This window comes from Euwallacea fornicatus, chromosome 3 (assembly GCF_040115645.1).
Source record: "Euwallacea fornicatus isolate EFF26 chromosome 3, ASM4011564v1, whole genome shotgun sequence".
NCBI classification, from domain to species: domain Eukaryota; kingdom Metazoa; phylum Arthropoda; class Insecta; order Coleoptera; family Curculionidae; genus Euwallacea; species Euwallacea fornicatus.
In genome coordinates this window covers 6,987,510-7,007,896 of record NC_089543.1, presented here as the reverse complement: position 1 = coordinate 7,007,896, position 20,387 = coordinate 6,987,510, and the positions used below count along the sequence as shown (strand labels likewise).

The 20,387-nt window shown below is 33.7% G+C and overlaps 1 protein-coding gene across 3 annotated transcripts; it reads left to right on the top strand.

Annotated features, from left to right (window-relative positions):
* Positions 1–344: 344 nt before the first annotated feature.
* On the top strand, positions 345–19,616 carry PlexB (plexin B). 3 transcript variants are annotated; one of them, XM_066302513.1, is made up of 19 exons: positions 518–1,136; positions 2,472–2,488; positions 4,865–5,151; positions 5,667–6,582; positions 6,878–7,238; positions 7,645–7,745; positions 9,111–9,609; positions 9,685–9,918; positions 9,993–10,250; positions 10,639–11,424; positions 11,482–11,811; positions 11,902–12,172; positions 12,309–12,451; positions 12,675–12,808; positions 12,868–13,216; positions 13,276–13,429; positions 13,701–14,428; positions 15,056–15,238; positions 15,814–19,616. In XM_066302513.1, the coding sequence occupies exons 3-19, from the start codon at positions 4,950–4,952 to the stop codon at positions 15,919–15,921; spliced, it is 5,757 nt and encodes a 1,918-aa protein (XP_066158610.1). In that variant the 5' UTR covers positions 518–1,136; positions 2,472–2,488; positions 4,865–4,949; the 3' UTR covers positions 15,922–19,616. The 3 variants fall into 3 exon arrangements, with proteins under 3 accessions (XP_066158611.1, XP_066158610.1, XP_066158609.1); XM_066302514.1 differs by lacking the exons at positions 518–1,136; positions 2,472–2,488 and adding an exon at positions 345–443; XM_066302512.1 differs by lacking the exon at positions 2,472–2,488.
* Positions 19,617–20,387: the final 771 nt, after the last annotated feature.

The following is a 20,387-nucleotide window of genomic DNA, read 5'->3' as shown; positions in this document are numbered from 1 at the left end:
TATTTGATAAACCAAAATTAGCTACTTATGTCGAGTCAAAATCGCCTCTATACAAATAGACAGTTCGGGGCGGGTTCACATTTTCATGGCTGTTGTAGAGCGGTTATTGGGCGTATACACATTGAAGTATTTATTGATCGTTGTAAAACAGACAAATGCAAATTAAAAAATTTCTTAATTTTCAATTCAGTTTGTACTTTTATTTGCTCATAAGAAATTAAAAAGTGGCCATTGAACTACAGACCAAAAAGTTTCTTTTTCTCGACCTTGACAAGGCAATATGTGAATGCGACCAAAGATATGTGCCCCTAAATTTCTTCGACAATGCCATCTGACGAGGAAACTTAAAAAGCTGCTTCTTTGTGCAGAGATAAATACGGTCTTTTGTTATGGTTTTTTTCGTAAAACTATTAACATTTTGAAATTTTGGCTTACATTACCGGGTCAATATTACACCGTTAATTAAAATTATTCTGATTAATAGATATAAAAATGTTAAATATACAAAAGTGTTCGGTTTTCCAGTTCTCTATTTGAAGTGCATTCCTATTGGTAGCCATTTCCCTGCGCACAGTCACACATTTGTGAATAATCCGAAGATCTGTGCTCTGCTCAGTGCTCAGAGCTCGCTCAGCGTCGGACCGTAGTCAAGTCAAAATCACAGGAATACTATCATATACAATGCTCTTATTTGACGGAATGTTGTGATAAGCCGTCTTCAAACTTTCTTGAAGGATAAAAAAATAATACTAGTTTGTGATTGAAGTGTCGGTTGTGGAAAATGGCTCTTCTGGTTCAGTACCCAATAGTTATTTCCAGGAACAAAGAACTCACAATAACTAACTAATTCTATTTCTAATCCCGACATAATGAAGCTCAATAATTCAGAAAGTAAACTTTGTCGTTTTATTGAATGCAGTGAGAAGAAACTGTGGTTTAAAAGTGAAATTTTGTGTTTGTAAATTGGGAATAAACCTGGAGATGTCCATATAAACACTGAACAACCTTAACCTGATATGTTGAAGAAGGACTTTTTCAAGTGTACTTACGTTTAGATTCTAATGGGATTTTACTTACATCTTGTAAAGCTGTAAAGATATCCTGATGATTTCCCATCATCGTCAATTTAAAGTAAGGTAAGTAAACCGTTTTCTTATAATTCATGAAAATATATCAATAATTATTGAACAGGTGTAAGGTTCCCTGTAAATATGTGTGTGATATGTTTGTTTGTTATAAGCAATCATTTGTTTGATTTGGTGTTTTAAGTATTTTGTTAGGTATCTAATAAAAATATCGCAGGAAGAATTATTATTTGATTAGATGTCCTAGGATAAAGACATTTTCTCATTGGCACTTTTTCTAGCTACAAAATAATATAAAGATAATATTTTATGAAAAAAATCAATTATGAATTTATATTATGAAAAAATATAATTAAAATATATATAATTTTATCTATCCCTCTTATCCTCATGATAAGGTCTTACTTCGCAAACTGATGCTTTGGCAAAAGTTACAAACTCTTTTTAGAGAACATACATATTTAATCAATGGGTATGACACTGCTTAAAGTTGTGAAGCATAATATATCACTTATTTATTATGTATATTATTTATAATAAATATTGTATTGTTAATATTTTTATTATTGGTGAGATATTTGAATAAGAATCCTATAAAAAAACATGTAGTTTATAGACACCACACCAATTTTACATTTTTTGTAATATTTTAAAGATATTAATTTTCCCTCATTATCTGATTTTGTGCCACTGTTATAGAGATAACAGGGTAGGTCCACCCAAATAAAACACCCTGCACAGAGTACGTGAATAAATTTCAGTCCTAATAAGAAAAATCTATTTTCCATAAAACGATTTTATTCACGCTAAGGATTAAACGGTCTCAGTTTTTGTTCAGGATCTGGCAAGGAATAAATTAAAAGCGAAATTTGTTTCAGAATAACAAAAGGGGAGTTTCGAATTCAGCCTATATTAAATTAATTTGAGATTAAATTTTTATTGTCTTTTAGTTACCCTCGCTCATTAATGGAAAGTCGAAATGGAAGCCTAAAATGTAATCTAGATAGTCCCTTGCTCGTTTTAAATCCAGCATATCCCAGACCAACTCTCGTTAACATACATTTGCCATCAAACATACTGTCATTTCTTTGACTGGTTTTCATTTAATTTTATATTTTAAAACATAATGTAACGTTCGCTCTGCTTGTTAGTGAAAATGAACGCCTCTTGTATCTCACAGGTGTAGTGCTGTTTATCGTTGGAACTTCGTTATCCGCTGCTTTGAGTTCTATTGTTTTTTGAGATAGATTTGGAACTCTTTCAATGTGCCCGGGAAAAATCCACTATTAAGCTTCACAATTACTGTGGTCGTCCGAAGTCAATTCGACTGCCACAGTAATTAGGGAGAAACATTATCAGATTAATTCGTTTCTCAATCCATTTCAGGTGCAGACGCTAAAATGGTGAGTTACAATTTTGTATTCTTGGATGATAGAAATGAGATTCATAGAGAGAACGTGTGACCACATGAATGCTAGTTTGGTTTTTTATTGAAATCCAAAAAGCCACTTTACACAATACACTTTGGGTATGTACTTACATAATAAATTATGAATAGGGGGTGATCACCTAAGAGAAATTGCTGGCAAGTATTGGATAAAGTCTTGATCTTAAAACTGAGCAAGTAGGCCAATCTGTTATTTCTTATATTTTCTGAGATTCCATTGCTTCCTCGGAAGGTCGGGGATACCTTGCACAGTCGTAGGAGGTCTATATGTACTCTTGTTTTTTTATTAAAAATCTGACGAAAAAATAACTTAATAGCCGCAGGTCACATACTCTGTGAGAATTGGTGCACCCATTTAACTAATAGCCCCGTAGTTTTGTATCATAACATTAAGATTAATTGAATAAAAAGATTTATGGCGCTTTTAATCAACATTTAAATTGGACGGATACTCATGTAAATACTTATAAACAATAAGGGGAAAAGTTTAACCTAAGCTGAAATTAATTTTAATGTGACAGAATGTCTGCATCTTGCACATGTTATATGTTGATTGATTGATCACTATTCTTCTGGCTGTTAATAAATTGAAACCACGTAATATGAACGAGACAATAAAAGATTATACAATGAGTACTAAATGCCGAGTGCGATAGGTCATATTAGTAGGAAACGGTTATTTTGTACGAGTTGTATATGATACTTTTTCTGTGAACACCAGAATTTATAAAAAATGCAGGGATTTGCTGCTTAAGCCTTTAAAATTCGATACAGCTATTGTCAATATAAAGATCCGACAGGAGCGTTAAATAAAAGTTGATGTTGACATAAGTATTTAAGTTTATTCCGTAGTTAAAATCCTGAATTTTAAATTATTGTATTGTAGACTTTAAGCCATCACTATATTTATGTGGCAAATAGAATATATCATTCCGAAATTTTAATAGATCAATTTCTGACCATGCGATATTTTTACGTGTATTAAACAAGTATATTACAATGCATAATTACTGATGTAAATAACTAATTTTTAGTAATAAACCAATCGCTTCCGGTTTAATACTAATCAGGATTTTTATTGACATAAATATTTTCGGTGGGTTTCGAAGGGTGCAGAAGACGTCATTTCGATATTTTACTAATTCCGCACTGCGGTTCTCACAGATCCTTACGTTTCGAGGCTTTAAAATTATTTTGACAAAAGTTTCAACTTTTTTGAATAGAAAACACATTTAATGCATATGCTTGGATAAGTACCCCAATGTGTAGTCGTCCATAGTAATTACAAGTTGGCACAATGTGCTCAAAGTTGAAAGAATAATTCTATTTTAAGCTCCAAAGTTGCTCTAATTTACCTTTGGCCTTATGTGTTGTTTTGTTCGTTCCTGTTCTGTCTTTTGAATTTTAAAAGCCTCTTGCTGCATCATCGAGTTTCAGTTTTAGTGAGTTAATGTAGAAGTTACATTTACCATGACTTTCTGTTACAAAACTTCTCGTTTCGATGGGTATAAAAGATAAAACATGCCTGGTTTGAAAGAAAGAAAGAAAGAAGACGCCAATCTGAATTAATATTGGGGAAAGCTTATGGAAGGATCGTGTGAACCACATAAATACGAGGTCGACACTTGACCATCCCTTTTACCGTCACAACTACACCTCAAACTGCTCACGTGGTTTCCGCGGTTCTTCTGCAGTTCAGAAATTAATAATATAATCATTATCATACTTTAAAAATAATTATTAGTGTCGTAACAATTTTGGGTCCACTATAGTGATTATATATATACGGGATTAAATTACATCGTTTTAATTTGTTCTAATTTTTATACAATTCTCGTACAGAGTTGTCTGCCTCACGCAAATGCAGTAGGTACTCTAATCGTTGTTAGACTCTTAATTATGTTACTTTGTGGTATTGATCATTACATATTAGATTCAATTGAATATTTTGATTTGCCATAATTTACATAAAATTATCATGTGGACCCACGATATATGTATATATTTAAGTGATGGCAATAATTACATGTTGTAATGGTAATGAGTGAAGGGCGGTCTAAGATACATGACTCTTAACGTTTTCTTGAACACTGAAAGAGATATGAAAAAAAGTTAAATACAAAATGAAAACATCTATATTAATAGAAATTTGATACTTACGCAATTTCAGAAAATCGTAGCTGTGACACGAATTAAATCAGAACCAAACGGTTCTTACGTTCCTATACTAATTTTCGAAGAATCAGCAGGATGGGGTTCTTCAAAAGAGCGTGTTTCGTTTGAAGTTAATTAATGTCATTTAAATTGGCTAATACATGCATATTTTTTTCAGTGATGTGGATTTGCACTGAGGCGAGGAGAGGCTTGCTCATAGGCATGCCAGCCCTCAGGCCACCACCAACGAGCCACCCGCGGGTATGGTAGGGTTGTGGGGTGTGGGATTGGCAGCAGCAGCCTGGCTGTGTCTGGCTGCGGGGCTGTCGAGAGGGCACCCTGGATTTAGGCCACCGCTCTTCGCACCTGGGACCCTCTTGGCGCAGTATCCTCGAGCTGGCGAACCTTCACTCCGCCTCTCTCATATGGCAATTGATCACAAAACTCGTAGAATTTATGTTGCCGGTAAGATATATATCTTACTATCATATACTGAATATAGATACATTATGTATTTCATCATTCCTTGGATCATCGTTTTCTAGATAGGGAGTATTCAAATTTAATTTCTTTTTTTATAGCTTTCAGAGTTTTTGAGATGTTCAGATAAAAGGTGGAATGTGGGAAACTTTTTATAACTAGCATCATTAGAAATGCCAAATGAGTATGGGAATCTATAGTGTAGTAGGTTTTTAAGACGTTATGTTATGGTAACCTTGAAGAGTTTTTTTACAAATTAAATTTTAAAAAATTGCATTATTTACACAAATAAAAAAAATACTTTGCATGAAACATATTAGTGGTCCGTGTTATAGAAACTAAATCCATCTTACAGATTCCATACAACACTATGCTAAAATTTTGAAGTAAGATTTGAAAAATTGCTACATGTTCGCCATTTTGAAATTGAATTATATGGCTATTAGCATTATTTAAAAGTCTCTGCGAGATTATAATTTAAAATATGTTTTAACTTTCAGGTGTCAACGTACTGCTTCAACTGGACTCCAATCTGAATTTGGAACACATAGTGATAACTGGCCCAAGAAATGACAGCCCTCTTTGTCATGCTACAGGCTGTACACCAGATATATCAGTTTCGCTTATGGATAATTACAACAAAGTGCTTCTAGTGGAACCAGAGTCAAGAACTTTAATAATGTGCGGTTCCCTACGTCAAGGCGCTTGTTCCAAGTACCGTCTTAGCAATATAAGTGCGGAAGCGAATTTTATTCCGAAAAGCGTGGCGGCTAATGACGCGAATGCTTCAACTTATGCATTTATAGGTCCTAAAAGTTATAATCCATCATGGGGTCGATCGAATATCCTTTACGTGGGTACAACGTTTACGAACCAAGGTGAATATCGGCATGATGTTCCGGCTATCGCGAGTAGAGATTTGGAACGTATGGAATACGCAGAAGACTCGTTTACTAAACAGTCTATGGTCCAGATTGATGTGAAATATAGAGACCATTTCATAATTCAATATGTATACGGGTTTAACGCCAGTGATTATGCGTATTTCATCATAGTGCAGAAACAGTCCCATTTACCTGGACAAGAAGAGCAAGGATATGTATCACGCCTAGCCAGAACTTGTATAAATGATCCTAACTATGACAGCTATACCGAAGTGACTTTACAATGTTTGAACGGTGATCAAAAGTATAATTTAATTCAGGACGCAAAAATCACACTAGCAGGGGAAGAACTCGCCAACGCTATGGATGTCGAAGTGAATTCCCCTGTTTTGATAGCAGTATTTCGACCAGCAAAGGGAATTACCAATGAACCTCAAAACCACTCAGCCCTTTGTATTTTTTCAATGCGGGATATTGAGAATAAGTTTATCGAAAATATACACATGTGTTTTAATGGCAGCGTTAAATATAGGTAAGCAGTATTTTATGTTATTAACATACGTCTTAGATATTTTATTGGAAACTGTATACTTACGGTTATGATTTCCATATTGTAATATGACACATGTGCGTATATGGGGGGTTCATGAAGCACATGTCCTTAGTGTTCTTTTCAGTGAACCGATTCCTTCTAAACCCGCTTTTGTGCATGGATTTCATAATTTATTTTTATAAACTAGTTTATAAAAATAATTTGTTTATGTATGTTCGATTAATTATTATAATAACATGAATTCAATTATATGATAAGTTTCATTTTATTTCAGGAATATGGGATACGTTTCAGGACCTGTTCTAGACGGCAAATGTCCGGCCAGTGGTTCCGCTGGTAATATTCCGAATTTTTGTGGAGACGTGGGTCTTAAGATTAGTGGAAGTTCACCTATATCTACAAATGCAGCTTTGCTTTTTCCAAATATATCATTATCAAGTGTTGTAACAGCTGCAACTGGCCGACATGTCATGGCTTTTTTGGGTACCACTGATGGATATATTAAAAAAGTTCTTCTTAATGGCCCTTCACCGCCAGAATACGATGAAGTACTTGTTGATGCTGGATATCCTATTTTGCCAGATACCACTCTTTCACCCACTGGAGATTATCTTTATGTTTTATCAACTTCAAAGGTAAGTCTTGAAAGCAGCAATAACTAATGACTGGAATAACATTATGCCGTGATTATTTTTTTAACCCATTATTGGTTATTACTTGATTGCTATTGTCTGTACACCGCGGTTTTATTCACCTCAAATGCATGCTTTTTAAACTGCTGAAAACTGTTACTTCATGTAGCTTATCATATAAAAACTGATTGAAGATTCTTCTTTTGATCATTTACTATACTCGTCTAAAAAGTAGTTTGGTAGAAAATCCAAATAAGCCTAGTATGCAATGTAAATCAAATGCAATGATCAGCCTTTTCTTCCGAATAATGCTTTTTTGAAGAGCATGACCGCATTCTTATATATAAAAATTTACATTATTAATTGTTTTCAAAAAATTCGCAAATGATGTTACCCCTCTACCCTCCAGGTTTCTAAAATCAGCGTAGAGCATTGCAGTACATACACAAACTGTTCTACATGTCTGGAATCTAAGGATCCATATTGCGGTTGGTGCTCCTTGGAAAAACGGTATGTATTTTATCACGAAAGCTTTATTAATATCTACCAACTACTTACCTAAACGAGCGCACTATGTTATTAGTCATACAAAGTGTTTTTCAACGGTTTTGTTCTCAAGAATGTACCAAGTTAAAGTATATTTACTAGCACCGTACCTGTTTTACAAGAATGTTAAAAGTTTTAATATTTTCATTACAATTGTCGACATGTAAGGCATAGTTTATTTGAATATTTAATTTGATTATTTGTTGTAACCTTTCGAATGATTTAATCAACACAACTATTTAGGGATATTTTGTCTAATACTAAATATCCGAAAGTATTTCCGTTGAAGTTTATTTTTAAGATTTTTAATTTCCATGGGGCTTGTACCGTGTCATCATCAATCACACGCACATCATGAGCCCTAATTAGCGAAGGTATAGATTTTTATGTTATCTGATATTTTGGTATTTCAATTTTAAATTTCTCAGTTTCTATCCCAGATTAAGCATTTAACGTTCAAGTTTCGGGCAGTTAATAACGGAAGATAAAATCATGTATAGACTCATCTTTGTCAATACAATATGTTGTAGGTAAGAACGATACAAAATTGGTTTGGATAGCCCGCAACTGTATTTAAATAAAAACGTTTTTTTCACAGACTCATCGAGGCCTATTGTAGACTTCCTGAAAATCCACTAAATATCTACTTAATGACCATATAATTATTATATTTAAGTGATTCCGTCGCGCTTTTACCTAATGCAAGTCTTAGCTTGTAACTCTATAACGTAGTATAGAACATGTTTATGTATACAGGCTATTCCTGAAATGACTGTACGACGCTTGACCAAAAATATGGCGTTTTAAGAAAATTTGCCTATATCTAATGTTGTTTTGTTTTACCACTACAGGGCAACGAAGTTTTCCAAGTAACGTCGTTTTTTCAAAACAATTGCAAAACGGTTTTTTCGATGTTTATTAATTTTGGAGTTAAGAGTTACTACGTAATTTGACGCGGTTTTTATTTTTGTTACCCCTTGTGCAAATTACTTAAATTTTTTCTCTATAGCAAATTGACATTCTTTTCAATCTTTTTTTGCCTTTTGTAAAATATTAGCCGGGTATACAGTTTTTCTATAAAAAATTATTTACGATACCTTGAAATTTATTACTATTGTTTAATTAGAACGAAAACGTGAAAAAAAAAATTAATTCTAAATAACTACCAACTTAGTTAAATTTTTATAACAAATGTTCAAAATGTTGATCTTTTTCTTGAATTCATAAATAAATTTGTTTGAAAAAATTAATCTGTTCTAATTGAATGATGGCGTTCTCGATTAATATTACTTAGATTAAAGTAAAATAAAATAAAATAAATCTTTTCAGTTGTACCGTAAGAACAGCCTGTCAAAAAGCTTCTCATAGTGCTCCTCGATGGTTATCATTGGGAACCGGGCAACAGTGCATAGATTTTGAACAAGTTCAACCAGAGCGCATTCCTATTAATCAGATGACAACCGTCCGCTTAACTATAAGAACTTTGCCAGAACTCCCGCATGGAGCAAAATATAAATGTGTATTTGGATTGTCAGAACCCATAGATGCACAAGTAACAGATTACGGTCTTAGTTGTTCTACTCCTGATATTTCTAGAAGACCGAAAATTCCGCCCAACATGGATCATATTTTGGTGCCATTGAGTGTGCGTTCTTCTGAAACTAATAAGGACTTTGTGTCAAGAAATTTTGCGTATTACGATTGCGAGAAACACACTACATGTGGAGAATGTGTAAGGTCCAAATGGGCTTGCAATTGGTGCGTGTACGAAAACAGGTGCACTCATAACATATCCAATTGCCAACGGAACGTGATTAGTGGAGAGAACGTAAGTAAAATTTCTTTCTCTGTGATAAAATTGATTTAACCCTAGTTTACAAATTTTTGATTTTGTTATTTATAGAATCCAAATATTTTGCCTAATCATGGCTATGCTTACTGCCCTCAGTTCAAGAAACGAGATGTGATACTTCTTCCGAACAACGTTCTTAAAGAAATAGTTTTTGAGGTTAAAAATTTACCTCATCCACAAGCTGGTCATTTTGGCTTTCAATGTATAGTAGTTATAGAAGGTGCCACAATGTTAGTTCCTGCCAGAGTTGATGCCGAGAAATATATTGTATGTGATAAAACGACTGTAAGTATTAGGTTATCCACCTCTATTAACTTTACCATATATCCATCTACATAATTTATATATATTTTTTGTAGTACTCGTATGAAGCTAACGAAGGCGAACACGAGGCTAGTGTTAAAGTAGTTTGGAACAGAAGTCACCATATAGATTCTATTAATGTTATTTTATACAAATGTGATATATTAGGTTCTCATAGAGAACACGCAGACTGTTCATTATGTGTTACACGAAATTCTAAATATCAGTGTACCTGGTGCGGCAACTCCTGCCAGTATGCAGAAACATGTTTGCATACTCCACACATTGAGTGTCCTAGGCCTAGAATTGATGTGGTAAGTCCCATAAATTTGCTTCTGTCCACTTGTCCAAATCTAGCTATAAATCCTCAAAGATAATAAGTATCTCCCTTCTCAATTTAAACGACGAACAAAAAGTGCCATTGGTTGCAATTGTGGGCGTTTTCCCTGTAATATCTCTCACCACGTAGCTCAAGCTTAAAAATTTTAGAAAATGGATACCTCAAGCGGCAAAACAAAATAGTTTGCTTTTGTAACTTAATGGGCGTGGCTATAGGTTAGAAACCTATTAGTCGGTAATTCAAACCCTGTCAATGGGCTTGAACTTTTCCTAAAACTTTAAACAATTGCCGCTATACTATTACAATGTTCACACAGTATTAATTTTTACTATTTCATTTACTGATTTACCGATGTTTTGCAGATTAAACCGTTAAGTGGACCTATAGAAGGTGGAACTTTAGTAACAATCGAAGGTAGCAATTTAGGATTAAAAAGGGAAGATGTGCAAGGCAAAATACAAATAGGTGACATTCCTTGTAAATTGGTCAACTATGAAGTGTCCGTCAGAATACAGTGCGTTACGGGCTCATCAAGAACAGAACACACTGCTCCCATAATAGTTGGAAACGAAGCTGGATATACAAAATCCACAGTCGAATTTAGTTACCAAGACATAAAACTAACTGGCATTTACCCTACTGTAGGCCCGCAAAGTGGAGGTACATTAGTGGCTGTTACAGGACGATATTTGAACATCGGATCTGAGATAATGGCCTTCCTTGATAACAATATATGTACTGTGAATCTTACTCAAGCCTCGAGTGGCAGACTGACTTGCATCACTTCAAGAGCCTCCAAACCTGTCAATATTGCCAAATTAACTTTAAGTATCGATGGTGCTAATCGTACATTAGAAGGAAACCCATTCAACTACACACAAGATCCAACGATAATGGAAATTAAGCCATTAAATAGCTTCGTTTCCGGGGGTAGAATGATCTCAGTACATGGTACTAATCTGGATAGCATTCTGAAGCCTGAAATGGAAGTTTACTCCTATAGTGAACCAACCATCCCCTTAAACATCACTCTTTGTACTGTATTAAGTCCAACGCAGATGGAATGTCCTAGCCCCGCTGTTAATAGAATATTTAATGCATACAGCACAAGATCGAAAAGAAGTCTAAAGAAGCCAGCTTCAATTAAGGTAATTAAATTAACTAGTTGCAACTATTTCTATTACATTGTTTTATTCATTTTTCAGATGAAGGAACCTAAGTTAATGTTGAAAATGGGTTTTATAATGGACAACGTACAGTCTGTTAAAAACTTAGAAAAACATTTTCCCAATTTACGTTCCAGCATTTTATATGTCGAAGATCCTCAATTTATAGAGTTCCCAAATCAAATTAAACTTTACAAAGGCGACACGCTGGTCATTGAAGGGGAGAATCTTAATGCGGCCAGCGATGAAGCTGATGTTGTGGTTACTATCGGCATTAAAGCTTGTAATGTTACAAGTTTGGCTATGACCCAGCTAGTTTGTTCGCCTCCGGAAGTGCAACCAGCAGACACTGATGAAAATAATATAAAGGTAAACGAAGTTGCATAGATTTATTTATATAATTTTTTTGCCAATTTTTGACTTATACTGTATTTAATAATTACACGTTATCTTTTTTAGACTGACGCAAATCTCCCACTTGTAGTTGTAAGAGTAGGTAGGAATTTGAGATTTCCTATTGGTTATTTAAAGTATGACTTGTATAAGACATTTGCGTTTCCACCAGAAGCCATAATCTTAATCACCGCTGGTACAATATTATTTGCTTTTTTCTTCGCGGCTGTACTTATCGTATACCGCAGAAAATCCACCCAAGCGGAGAGAGAGTATAAACGAATACAAATCCAAATGGACACTTTGGAAAGCAACGTTCGGTCAGAATGTAAATTAGGTGAGTACTTTTTGGCTTTTATTGGAACTTTCCGGTAGGAGTGAATATTGTATGCATGTCTTGATTTTCCATTTTTTTGCTGTTCTTGTCAATATTTTCTGATAGCATGAAAACATTTTTTACGTCTCATTTTTAGCATTTGCCGAATTACAAACTGACATGACAGATTTAACAGCTGATCTTGAGAATTCTGGGATTCCGACATTGGATCATACAACTTATATCATGAAAGTTTTCTTTCCTGGTGTTAATGATCATCCAATACTAAATGCACTTAAGGTAAATATATCTTGCTACATTGATTTATATTTATTTTATTCTCGTGCGTTCCTCTATATTTTATATAGCTAATTTTCTAACTCGTTCAATACAGGTTATGAATATTTTCGTAAGAAGCGCGCGTGTGCGGTAAGGCAAATTTGCGGCACGTTTGTAGAAAGAAAAAACATCACTGCCCTATTGAATTTACTCATTTCGTATAACAGAATATTTTATTTTTTAGGTGCGGCTTAATGGGCCAAAAACAAACTATGATGCTGCAATGTTGCAATTTGAACAGTTAGTAAATAATAAATATTTTATTTTAACTTTCATAGAAATATTAGAAGATCAAAAGTCGTTCAATATTAGAAATAAGTAAGTATCTTGATTTAGCAAACGTGTCTTGGTGATATAACAATCTGTTCTTATTGCAGAGTCAATGTAGCCTCTTTGTTAATGGTGGTGTTGATGAATAAAATGGAGTACGCAACTGATATTCTAAAATGTTTATTATTAAGATTAGTAGAGAAATCTGTACATACCAAACACCCGCAACTGATGTTACGTCGAACAGAAAGTGTAGTAGAAAAGATGTTAACTAATTGGATGGCCCTGTGTATGTATCATTACTTAAAAGATTACGCAGGGTCGTCGCTGTTCTTGTTGTTCAAAGCTATTAAACACCAAATAGAGAAAGGTCTTGTGGACGCTGTCACCCACGATGCAAGATATTCCTTATCCGAAGAAAGGCTGTTACGAGAGAACGTGGAGCATAGCAGTGTGGTAAGTACTTTTATAAAAATAGTTTTTCTTTACTAGGATCCTGCTTGGTTGTGTTACAGACTTTGCACATAGTTCAAGACGACTTGGACGAGAAAGTTCAGTGCAAGGTGTTAGATTGTGACACAATCAGTCAAGTAAAATCCAAAATTCTGGACGCCTTATTTAAAAATACGCCCTTTTCTATGCGACCTTCCATTCACGAGGTCGATTTAGGTAAGTGTTTAGAACAACTGTATAGTTTCTTCATCTACAACATATGTGCTTTGCTAAATCATATTCTAACATAATTCATCGTTTTCATTAATAAAATCAAAAGTAAATGAGTCAGCATATGTTATCATTAGTTAAGAACGCTGTTACAATGGTTGGGTATATCTAAAAGTATTCTATAAGATCATGTCGTAAATGACAGCGTACAAAAAGAAGGTCAAATTAATAAACGTACGTTAAAATTCAACATCACACTCATAATTTTTAATTTTAGAATGGAGGCACGGAAGAGGAGGCCACTTGACTCTCCAAGATGAAGACGTAACAAGCAAAATGATGGGTGGCTGGAAGAAATTAAACACTTTATCTCACTATGGCGTGAAGGAAAGTGCAGTTATGTCGTTAATATCGCGGCAAAACGATAGTTTCAGTAATTGCAAACAACCATGTCACAATTGCGTAACCAACATGTTTTTGAATAACTCTCAAACTCCTGTAATTGCTCACGTCAATGGAGACGTGGAAGCCCCAAACTATCCGAAAGTATTTCACTTAGTGAAACCCGTCGAGGAACACCATTTTCCTCACAATAGAGCAGCTTCCGAAAGAACACACAAAGCCATTCCAGAAATATTTCTGACTAGGTTGTTATCTACAAAGGGCACAATACAAAAATTTGTGGATGATTTTTTCATGACAATTTTGACAGTTAATGAGGCTTTACCACCTGCTGTAAAATGGTTATTCGATTTACTAGATGAAGCAGCCAGGAAACATGGCATCCAAGATCCTGAAGTCGTGTATGCCTGGAAATCAAATAGTCTTCCTTTACGCTTTTGGGTTAATTTTATAAAAAACCCAGATTTTATTTTTGACATAAATAAAACCGCCACATTGGATTCTTGTCTGTCAGTCATCGCTCAAACTTTTATGGACGCTTGCTCTACAACCGAACATCGTCTGGGAAAAGATTCCCCTTCAAATAAGCTATTATTCGCTAAGGTAGGTAATGTATTATTATTTTTTAACTTTAAACTGATTAAGTGTGTGATGCCCTTGATGCTGTTTGAGAGGTGATTAAAAGTTTTACGGAGTACCTTTTCGTACAGGGTTAATTTATGTTTTGATAAAATATAATTTGATACTCTAATCGAACTCAGAATTGTTGGAGCACGACGTTTAAATAGAATCCGATTTTTTGATAGTTTTGTCATTTCGTTAATCGAATAGTTAGGAGAATGCAGACCAAATCGTGAAAGTTATGTAATTATCTTTATTTCTAAGCAAGAATAAATATTTTATTCACGTATTTTCATAAAGTAGAACATTAATTTTTGACAATATAGGCATAGAATTTTCTCTTTTAACTAATCTATTTTTAATACCATACATTGTATTATACCTTACCAAACTCACTAATTACTGTCATGATAAAATGAAATAAAGTAAGCATATCAAATATCCTCTCATGGTTAAAAATCTATGTTTGAAATAAAGCTTAATCGCTTTTAGGGCATAATTTTAATACTTAATACATAAATAGTTTCCGATAATGCATATACCATCTTTATGTATTTCCTCTAGAACTTCTATGTAAATCATATTTCTATATATTTGAATATATTTTAGGATATTCCGAGATATCGTGATATGGTGTCGGAATTTTATGCAGAAATTGCCATGATGCCCGTGATAACTGACCAAGAAATGGGGTCAACAATGCAGCAACTTTCCGCCCAGCAGGCTGAAGAGTTTGATACTGTCGCTGCCCTTAAAGAGTTGTATATTTATGTCACAAAGTATAGTGAACCGGTAAGTTACTCGTATTGTTAAATGTTATTTTAATATACTCTCATTATATGCAATGCATACTACTAGTCCAAGCACGTTAGATTAGCTTTAGTTTAAGTAGGACTTTCGTCAAGTATTACACTGCGACCTTTAGGTTATTAACCCTTAGTATGAAGATTATATTTCTATGAATGGATGGGTTGGCTTTGATGGTCGATTAATATGGTGGCCGGATCTCTATACTTTCGAATATTTGAAGTGTCAGTTTTGTATGCGAGGGTCGAAGAAACATGACTCATGTCATGTTTTCACTTTGTCAAGTCTGCACTTCGGAGGGGTTATTATATAGTCGGATGACGTTCCTTCAGTGCTACTTGTGGAAATACAGGATTGGGTTTTCTTGCTTTTTCTCGAATGCATTTGAGTGTAACCGGTAACGTTTTGTGTGAAACTGGTTGGGTACAGCATAAACATCTTTTTACCACACAAAATAAGAGCACTTATGCTAAAATATAACTTTTATTAATTTAAACTTAGGAAGCCAACGAAATTGGCACGATGTGATATTTTTTATTATTGAAAATAATTTTTTCTAGTTGTTAGAAGCACTTTCGACTGACCCTGTCTGTTGGCGGCTAAACTTACCACAGAAGTTAGAAAGCATCGCTGATATTTTAGGAGGTGAAGAAACTTCGGGCTGCTGACGGCGTTAGTCACCTGATCCGCTGCTGCCTCATTCGTTGGCACCTTGACTGCGCATTCAGCACACGCACGCCTTTATCGACTGATTGTATGTATCACAATTAATTTTTCGGTTCTTTCAATTTTCATTCCTAAATATAATTAAAAACAAAAACAATGTTACAAAGCGTAGCATTGTTCCAAGTACATATAGGATTTCCCGGTTATTCATGCCACAATTTTCAATGATGTTGGTGAATGTGGTTTCGACCAAAAAGATTGATATGAAGGTGCGTCAACAAATATTTCATTATTAAAATAGGTGAAATGTTAAAGTTTCAGTTACAATTAAATTTCACGGCTTTCTCAGTTCGAGAAATTTTAAGATCAAATTTGATATAATTTTATTTCTTATGTTTATTACCCACAATTTCAAACTATTGTGAACATTTACAATCAAAGCTTTTCTTGAGGTCGAAATTACTTTTATTTTACTATATCTTTTTTGTGCTACATCAGTATCTAAAAATTCTAATTCCCTGTTCGATTTAGAACCTTTTTCTACTGCGATTTTTTGTACTTCTTTAACGAATAAGATGGGAAATACTCAGCTTTAATCGTCCAGAAAATTGTGTGTTAAAGAAGACATCGTCCTCACGAAGATTCCCTGTAGATTTTCATAGTAATTGGTAACATCTGAAAGTTTTCAGTCTATACGTTAGTGTATGTAGTGACGGTAATGTGATAATTAAATTTTTGTCATTACAACCGGAACACCTTGTGAACAGGCTCTGGAGATCTAAGGGCGTACTGTCTTCAAATTTATTAAAAATAATTTTTGTTTATTAAAAAAAATATGCTCTAATAATCTAAGTTAAAATAACGATGCGAGATATTATTGACTATAATAACACTGAATAACATTGATAAATCTATAATTTTCAAATTTAATTTCGATATTTCTCAACCATTTATATTATATTCACCGTATTGCTCACACAAGCCCACTGTGGTAAATAAGAATTTTGAATTAATAGACATTTTTTGTATAAACCATTCAAATGGATAAAAATTTGTTAAAAACAAAACAGAGGTTTAACTCAAAACATGAAGTTCATTTATTAATCCGTCTTTACCATTCTAAAACACCCAAGAAATTCTATAAGTATATAATGGTGCGCAATTAATTTGGTACAACCTGTATGCGTTTGACTAAAAATTTGAAATCCATCCAGGACCGTAGTGGCCGTGTATGGCTGTTTGGTCAATCAATTAATTCGTCGATAATAAGCCGGCACGTGTGTTTGTTTGGTATATTATTCTGTGATATGGCGCATGATCAGGTGACTGTTTCGTGGATGTGTACTTATCCTCCAGCGGTCGCTAGTTTCCTTCCCGAGTGCCTCGCTACGCTAATGGGGACTATAAGTGGGTAGTGTTTTGCGCATGCGCATTTTACGAAACTTCCATGGAGAATATTTTAGGCACTGATTCTTGTGAAGGGGAATGCAAGTTATAAAATTAAGTGAATTCTTCAGTTGTATCTTTTGGTGTAAAAAATACACGACGAACAAAATGTATATCTCAACTGCAATATTTCAAAAGTCATGAGTTGTGCATAAATTATGAACACCATCATAACCACATATGTGAATAACTTTATTCCATTCGAACCCGAGTAAAAGTTTCATGTGCATTTATAAAAAATCTGATAATTTAACTTTTCATATATGGGTAACGAACGATTTTTGAAATATAGCCTATATAACAGTTTTTTTAATGGTTAATTTTGGAACACTCTGTATACCATTGATCAGGTATTCTGCATAGAAAAACAATAAATATTTACACTATGAAACCTACTTTAATAACGATTCGTTCGTAGGACAAATGGCGAATACATAATCAGTGTTAAGAGCAAAATGACAATAACTGAGAATGCTGAAAAACACAACTGAAAAAACAAATATTTTATACGATATTTGCTATTATAGTGAATTACGAATTTTTATTATTGCAAGTATCACATACTATTACCAAGCGCAAAAGTCAGTGTTTATTTCTTCAGTCTGGCTGAGTTTTAAGTAAATAGAGTAGGTACTAATTCTATGTGTATGACTGATATTAAGCTCTACCTGTAACTTGAATATTTATTCTTGCTAAGTTTATAGCATTAGAAGTTGAAAGTTGCGTCTTTTGCAATTAATTAATGCGAATCTTAAATATGCGGGATGTCCCATTAAATATATCTACATATATATTTTTTTTTAATCAAATTTAATATATTATTAAATTTTAAGCATCAAGGGAAGAGTAACTAAACAGTATCTATAGCCAACAATTTAAGTTTTCTTTGACTATTGTCGTTTTTTAGAGATCTACCAAAATACACCATCTTTGTTTTCTTTTTTACATTGTATGACCCCCTTTTTTATTTGTTGAAATAAATCGACCTTTATATTTTTATTTGAAAGAATATCAAACATTTCGTGGCATCATAACGAAAATGTCTGTTGGTTCAAATATGGTAAATAACCCTATACAGCTTAAAGTTTTTATGGTTTTTTCGTACATAACTTTTCGTTCCGACCAAATACTGTTTAGGAGTTTGTGTTAATGACTAACGGTAGATATAGATTACTCGCTAATGGGAGCCCGTGTATTATTGCAGTATCAATACTCTTAATTGAATAGATTTTAGTACTCAAAACTGGAAACTTTTTTATTGTTTATTCTTAAAAAAATATGTTTTATAACTATATACGTATGTTTTAAAATGCCTTGTACAGTGAAATGATTACTTACTTGAAAGACAGATAACTTATTGAACAAAATAACTTAAATAATATTACGTAATTTTGAATACTGAAGGAACTCTACGTTTAACAGAATCATAAGTTCAGCTTTAGTAAAATTTGAATATTATCCTTATCTAACGGTGTAAATATATGTTAGATATTAGATATTTAACGAGTCATTTTGTGGTGTCGGTTAACAACCAAAAAGTTAATCAAAAACGGCTCAAGTTAATATTTATTAGTTAAAAATGAAATTTTTGTGCATATGCCGGGTTTTATCAAGTCATTTTAAAATCAATCTGGAGTGAAAATGGAGATTGCGACAGTAATCATACCGAATATGCGTCAAAACCAGAACCTAAACTTCAGTTAGTATTTAAAAAGATTGTATACGACTGGGCCTTAAATCTATCCAATTGGATCTCCATTTTTTTATTGGAATACAACATTGCTTTGAAGTCGTAATGTTGGTGAATACTTTTTTTTGTAAATATATCAACTATGTACATAGATTATTAAGTTCATAAATTAAGCAAACATCCATCAGTCTTAGATTGTGTTGGAGTAATTATTTTGAAACCTACTCGTGTACGTGTAGTATGCCCTTTTAAAGTGCACATTCGAAAGTCCTAGCTCTGAACATGCTCCATTGATTGAGTTAATTTCGATTTTCAGATAACTGCATATATTCTAAAGTACATATTGGGGTAGCGATGCATTTTTCAAAAGTAAATATCGGTGTCTCAATTAAAAAGATCGTAGATATATAATAGACTTATTATTTTTGCCGGTTTTTGTGACTTACTACTTTTACTTCTCTTTAATATTTTTCGGTAATGTGATTGTGACTTTAAGCTTTTTATATAAAACGTATTATTTAGTGATATTTTTTTACTCTATTAAACATGTATTCGAATTAGCACGAATGTTTTTTTACAAATTATTTTACTAGTCACTAACAAGGACCATATCCGTGAACTATAACTATGAATACTTTTATGTCAAAAAATCGAAATTGTCCGATTCGAGTTTTCATTGCGTCACACAAAAACTACCGTGCGCCTACAGCGGAACCAAATATTCCCTAGATCGAAACACCTCAAATTTGATTATTTTTTCTTACGTAAAATTGCCATATGCGCCACTGGCTTGTCGAAGATTTATTTGTAGTAAACATTGTAAAAATTTTGTCATAAAAAAACTTCTCTTGCTCTGGTTCCGAAGTGGAAACGGAACAGCTATCGTTCAACAGAAGCCACATTAATTTCTTGTTTTTAAAATTGAACAACAGTCGTTCGTCACAAAAATTGTGGCTACAAAAAGAAAAAATAACAGTTTTTGGGGGGCCGCGTGAACAATACTCATTTGTATATTTTTCGTTGTCCGAAAGTTGATGTGGTGTCATCTGAACTTCATTGAATCGAGTATCCTTATGTATTTTCCCATAGCGCCACCTAGGGGTGACTAACCAAATCGAGCATTCTGTGCCAGTACGAATCTGTCGACTTTTAGCAGCTAGTGCTGTGCGTTGCGCTTATTTGGCTGATGAAAATTTTTTCAAATGACGTGTCAGTCGACTTATAGTGCCATTAGATATGCTGAAATTGAATGCACACCCACGAAGGGGGTGGTTTCGGTCAATCTGCATTTAACGCTAAAATGTTTCTCACTCGAAAATAAAATGATCATGT

Excerpts from the sequence above, each read along its gene's own strand:
- PlexB (XM_066302514.1), top strand. The coding sequence starts at position 4,950 with ATGGTAGGGTTGTGGGGTGTGGGATTGGCAGCAGCAGCCTGGCTGTGT. Across the intron at positions 10,251-10,638 it reads CTAGGCCTAGAATTGATGTG|ATTAAACCGTTAAGTGGACC; the intron begins GTAAGTCCCATA and ends GATGTTTTGCAG. Across the intron at positions 13,430-13,700 it reads CATTCACGAGGTCGATTTAG|AATGGAGGCACGGAAGAGGA; the intron begins GTAAGTGTTTAG and ends TTTTAATTTTAG.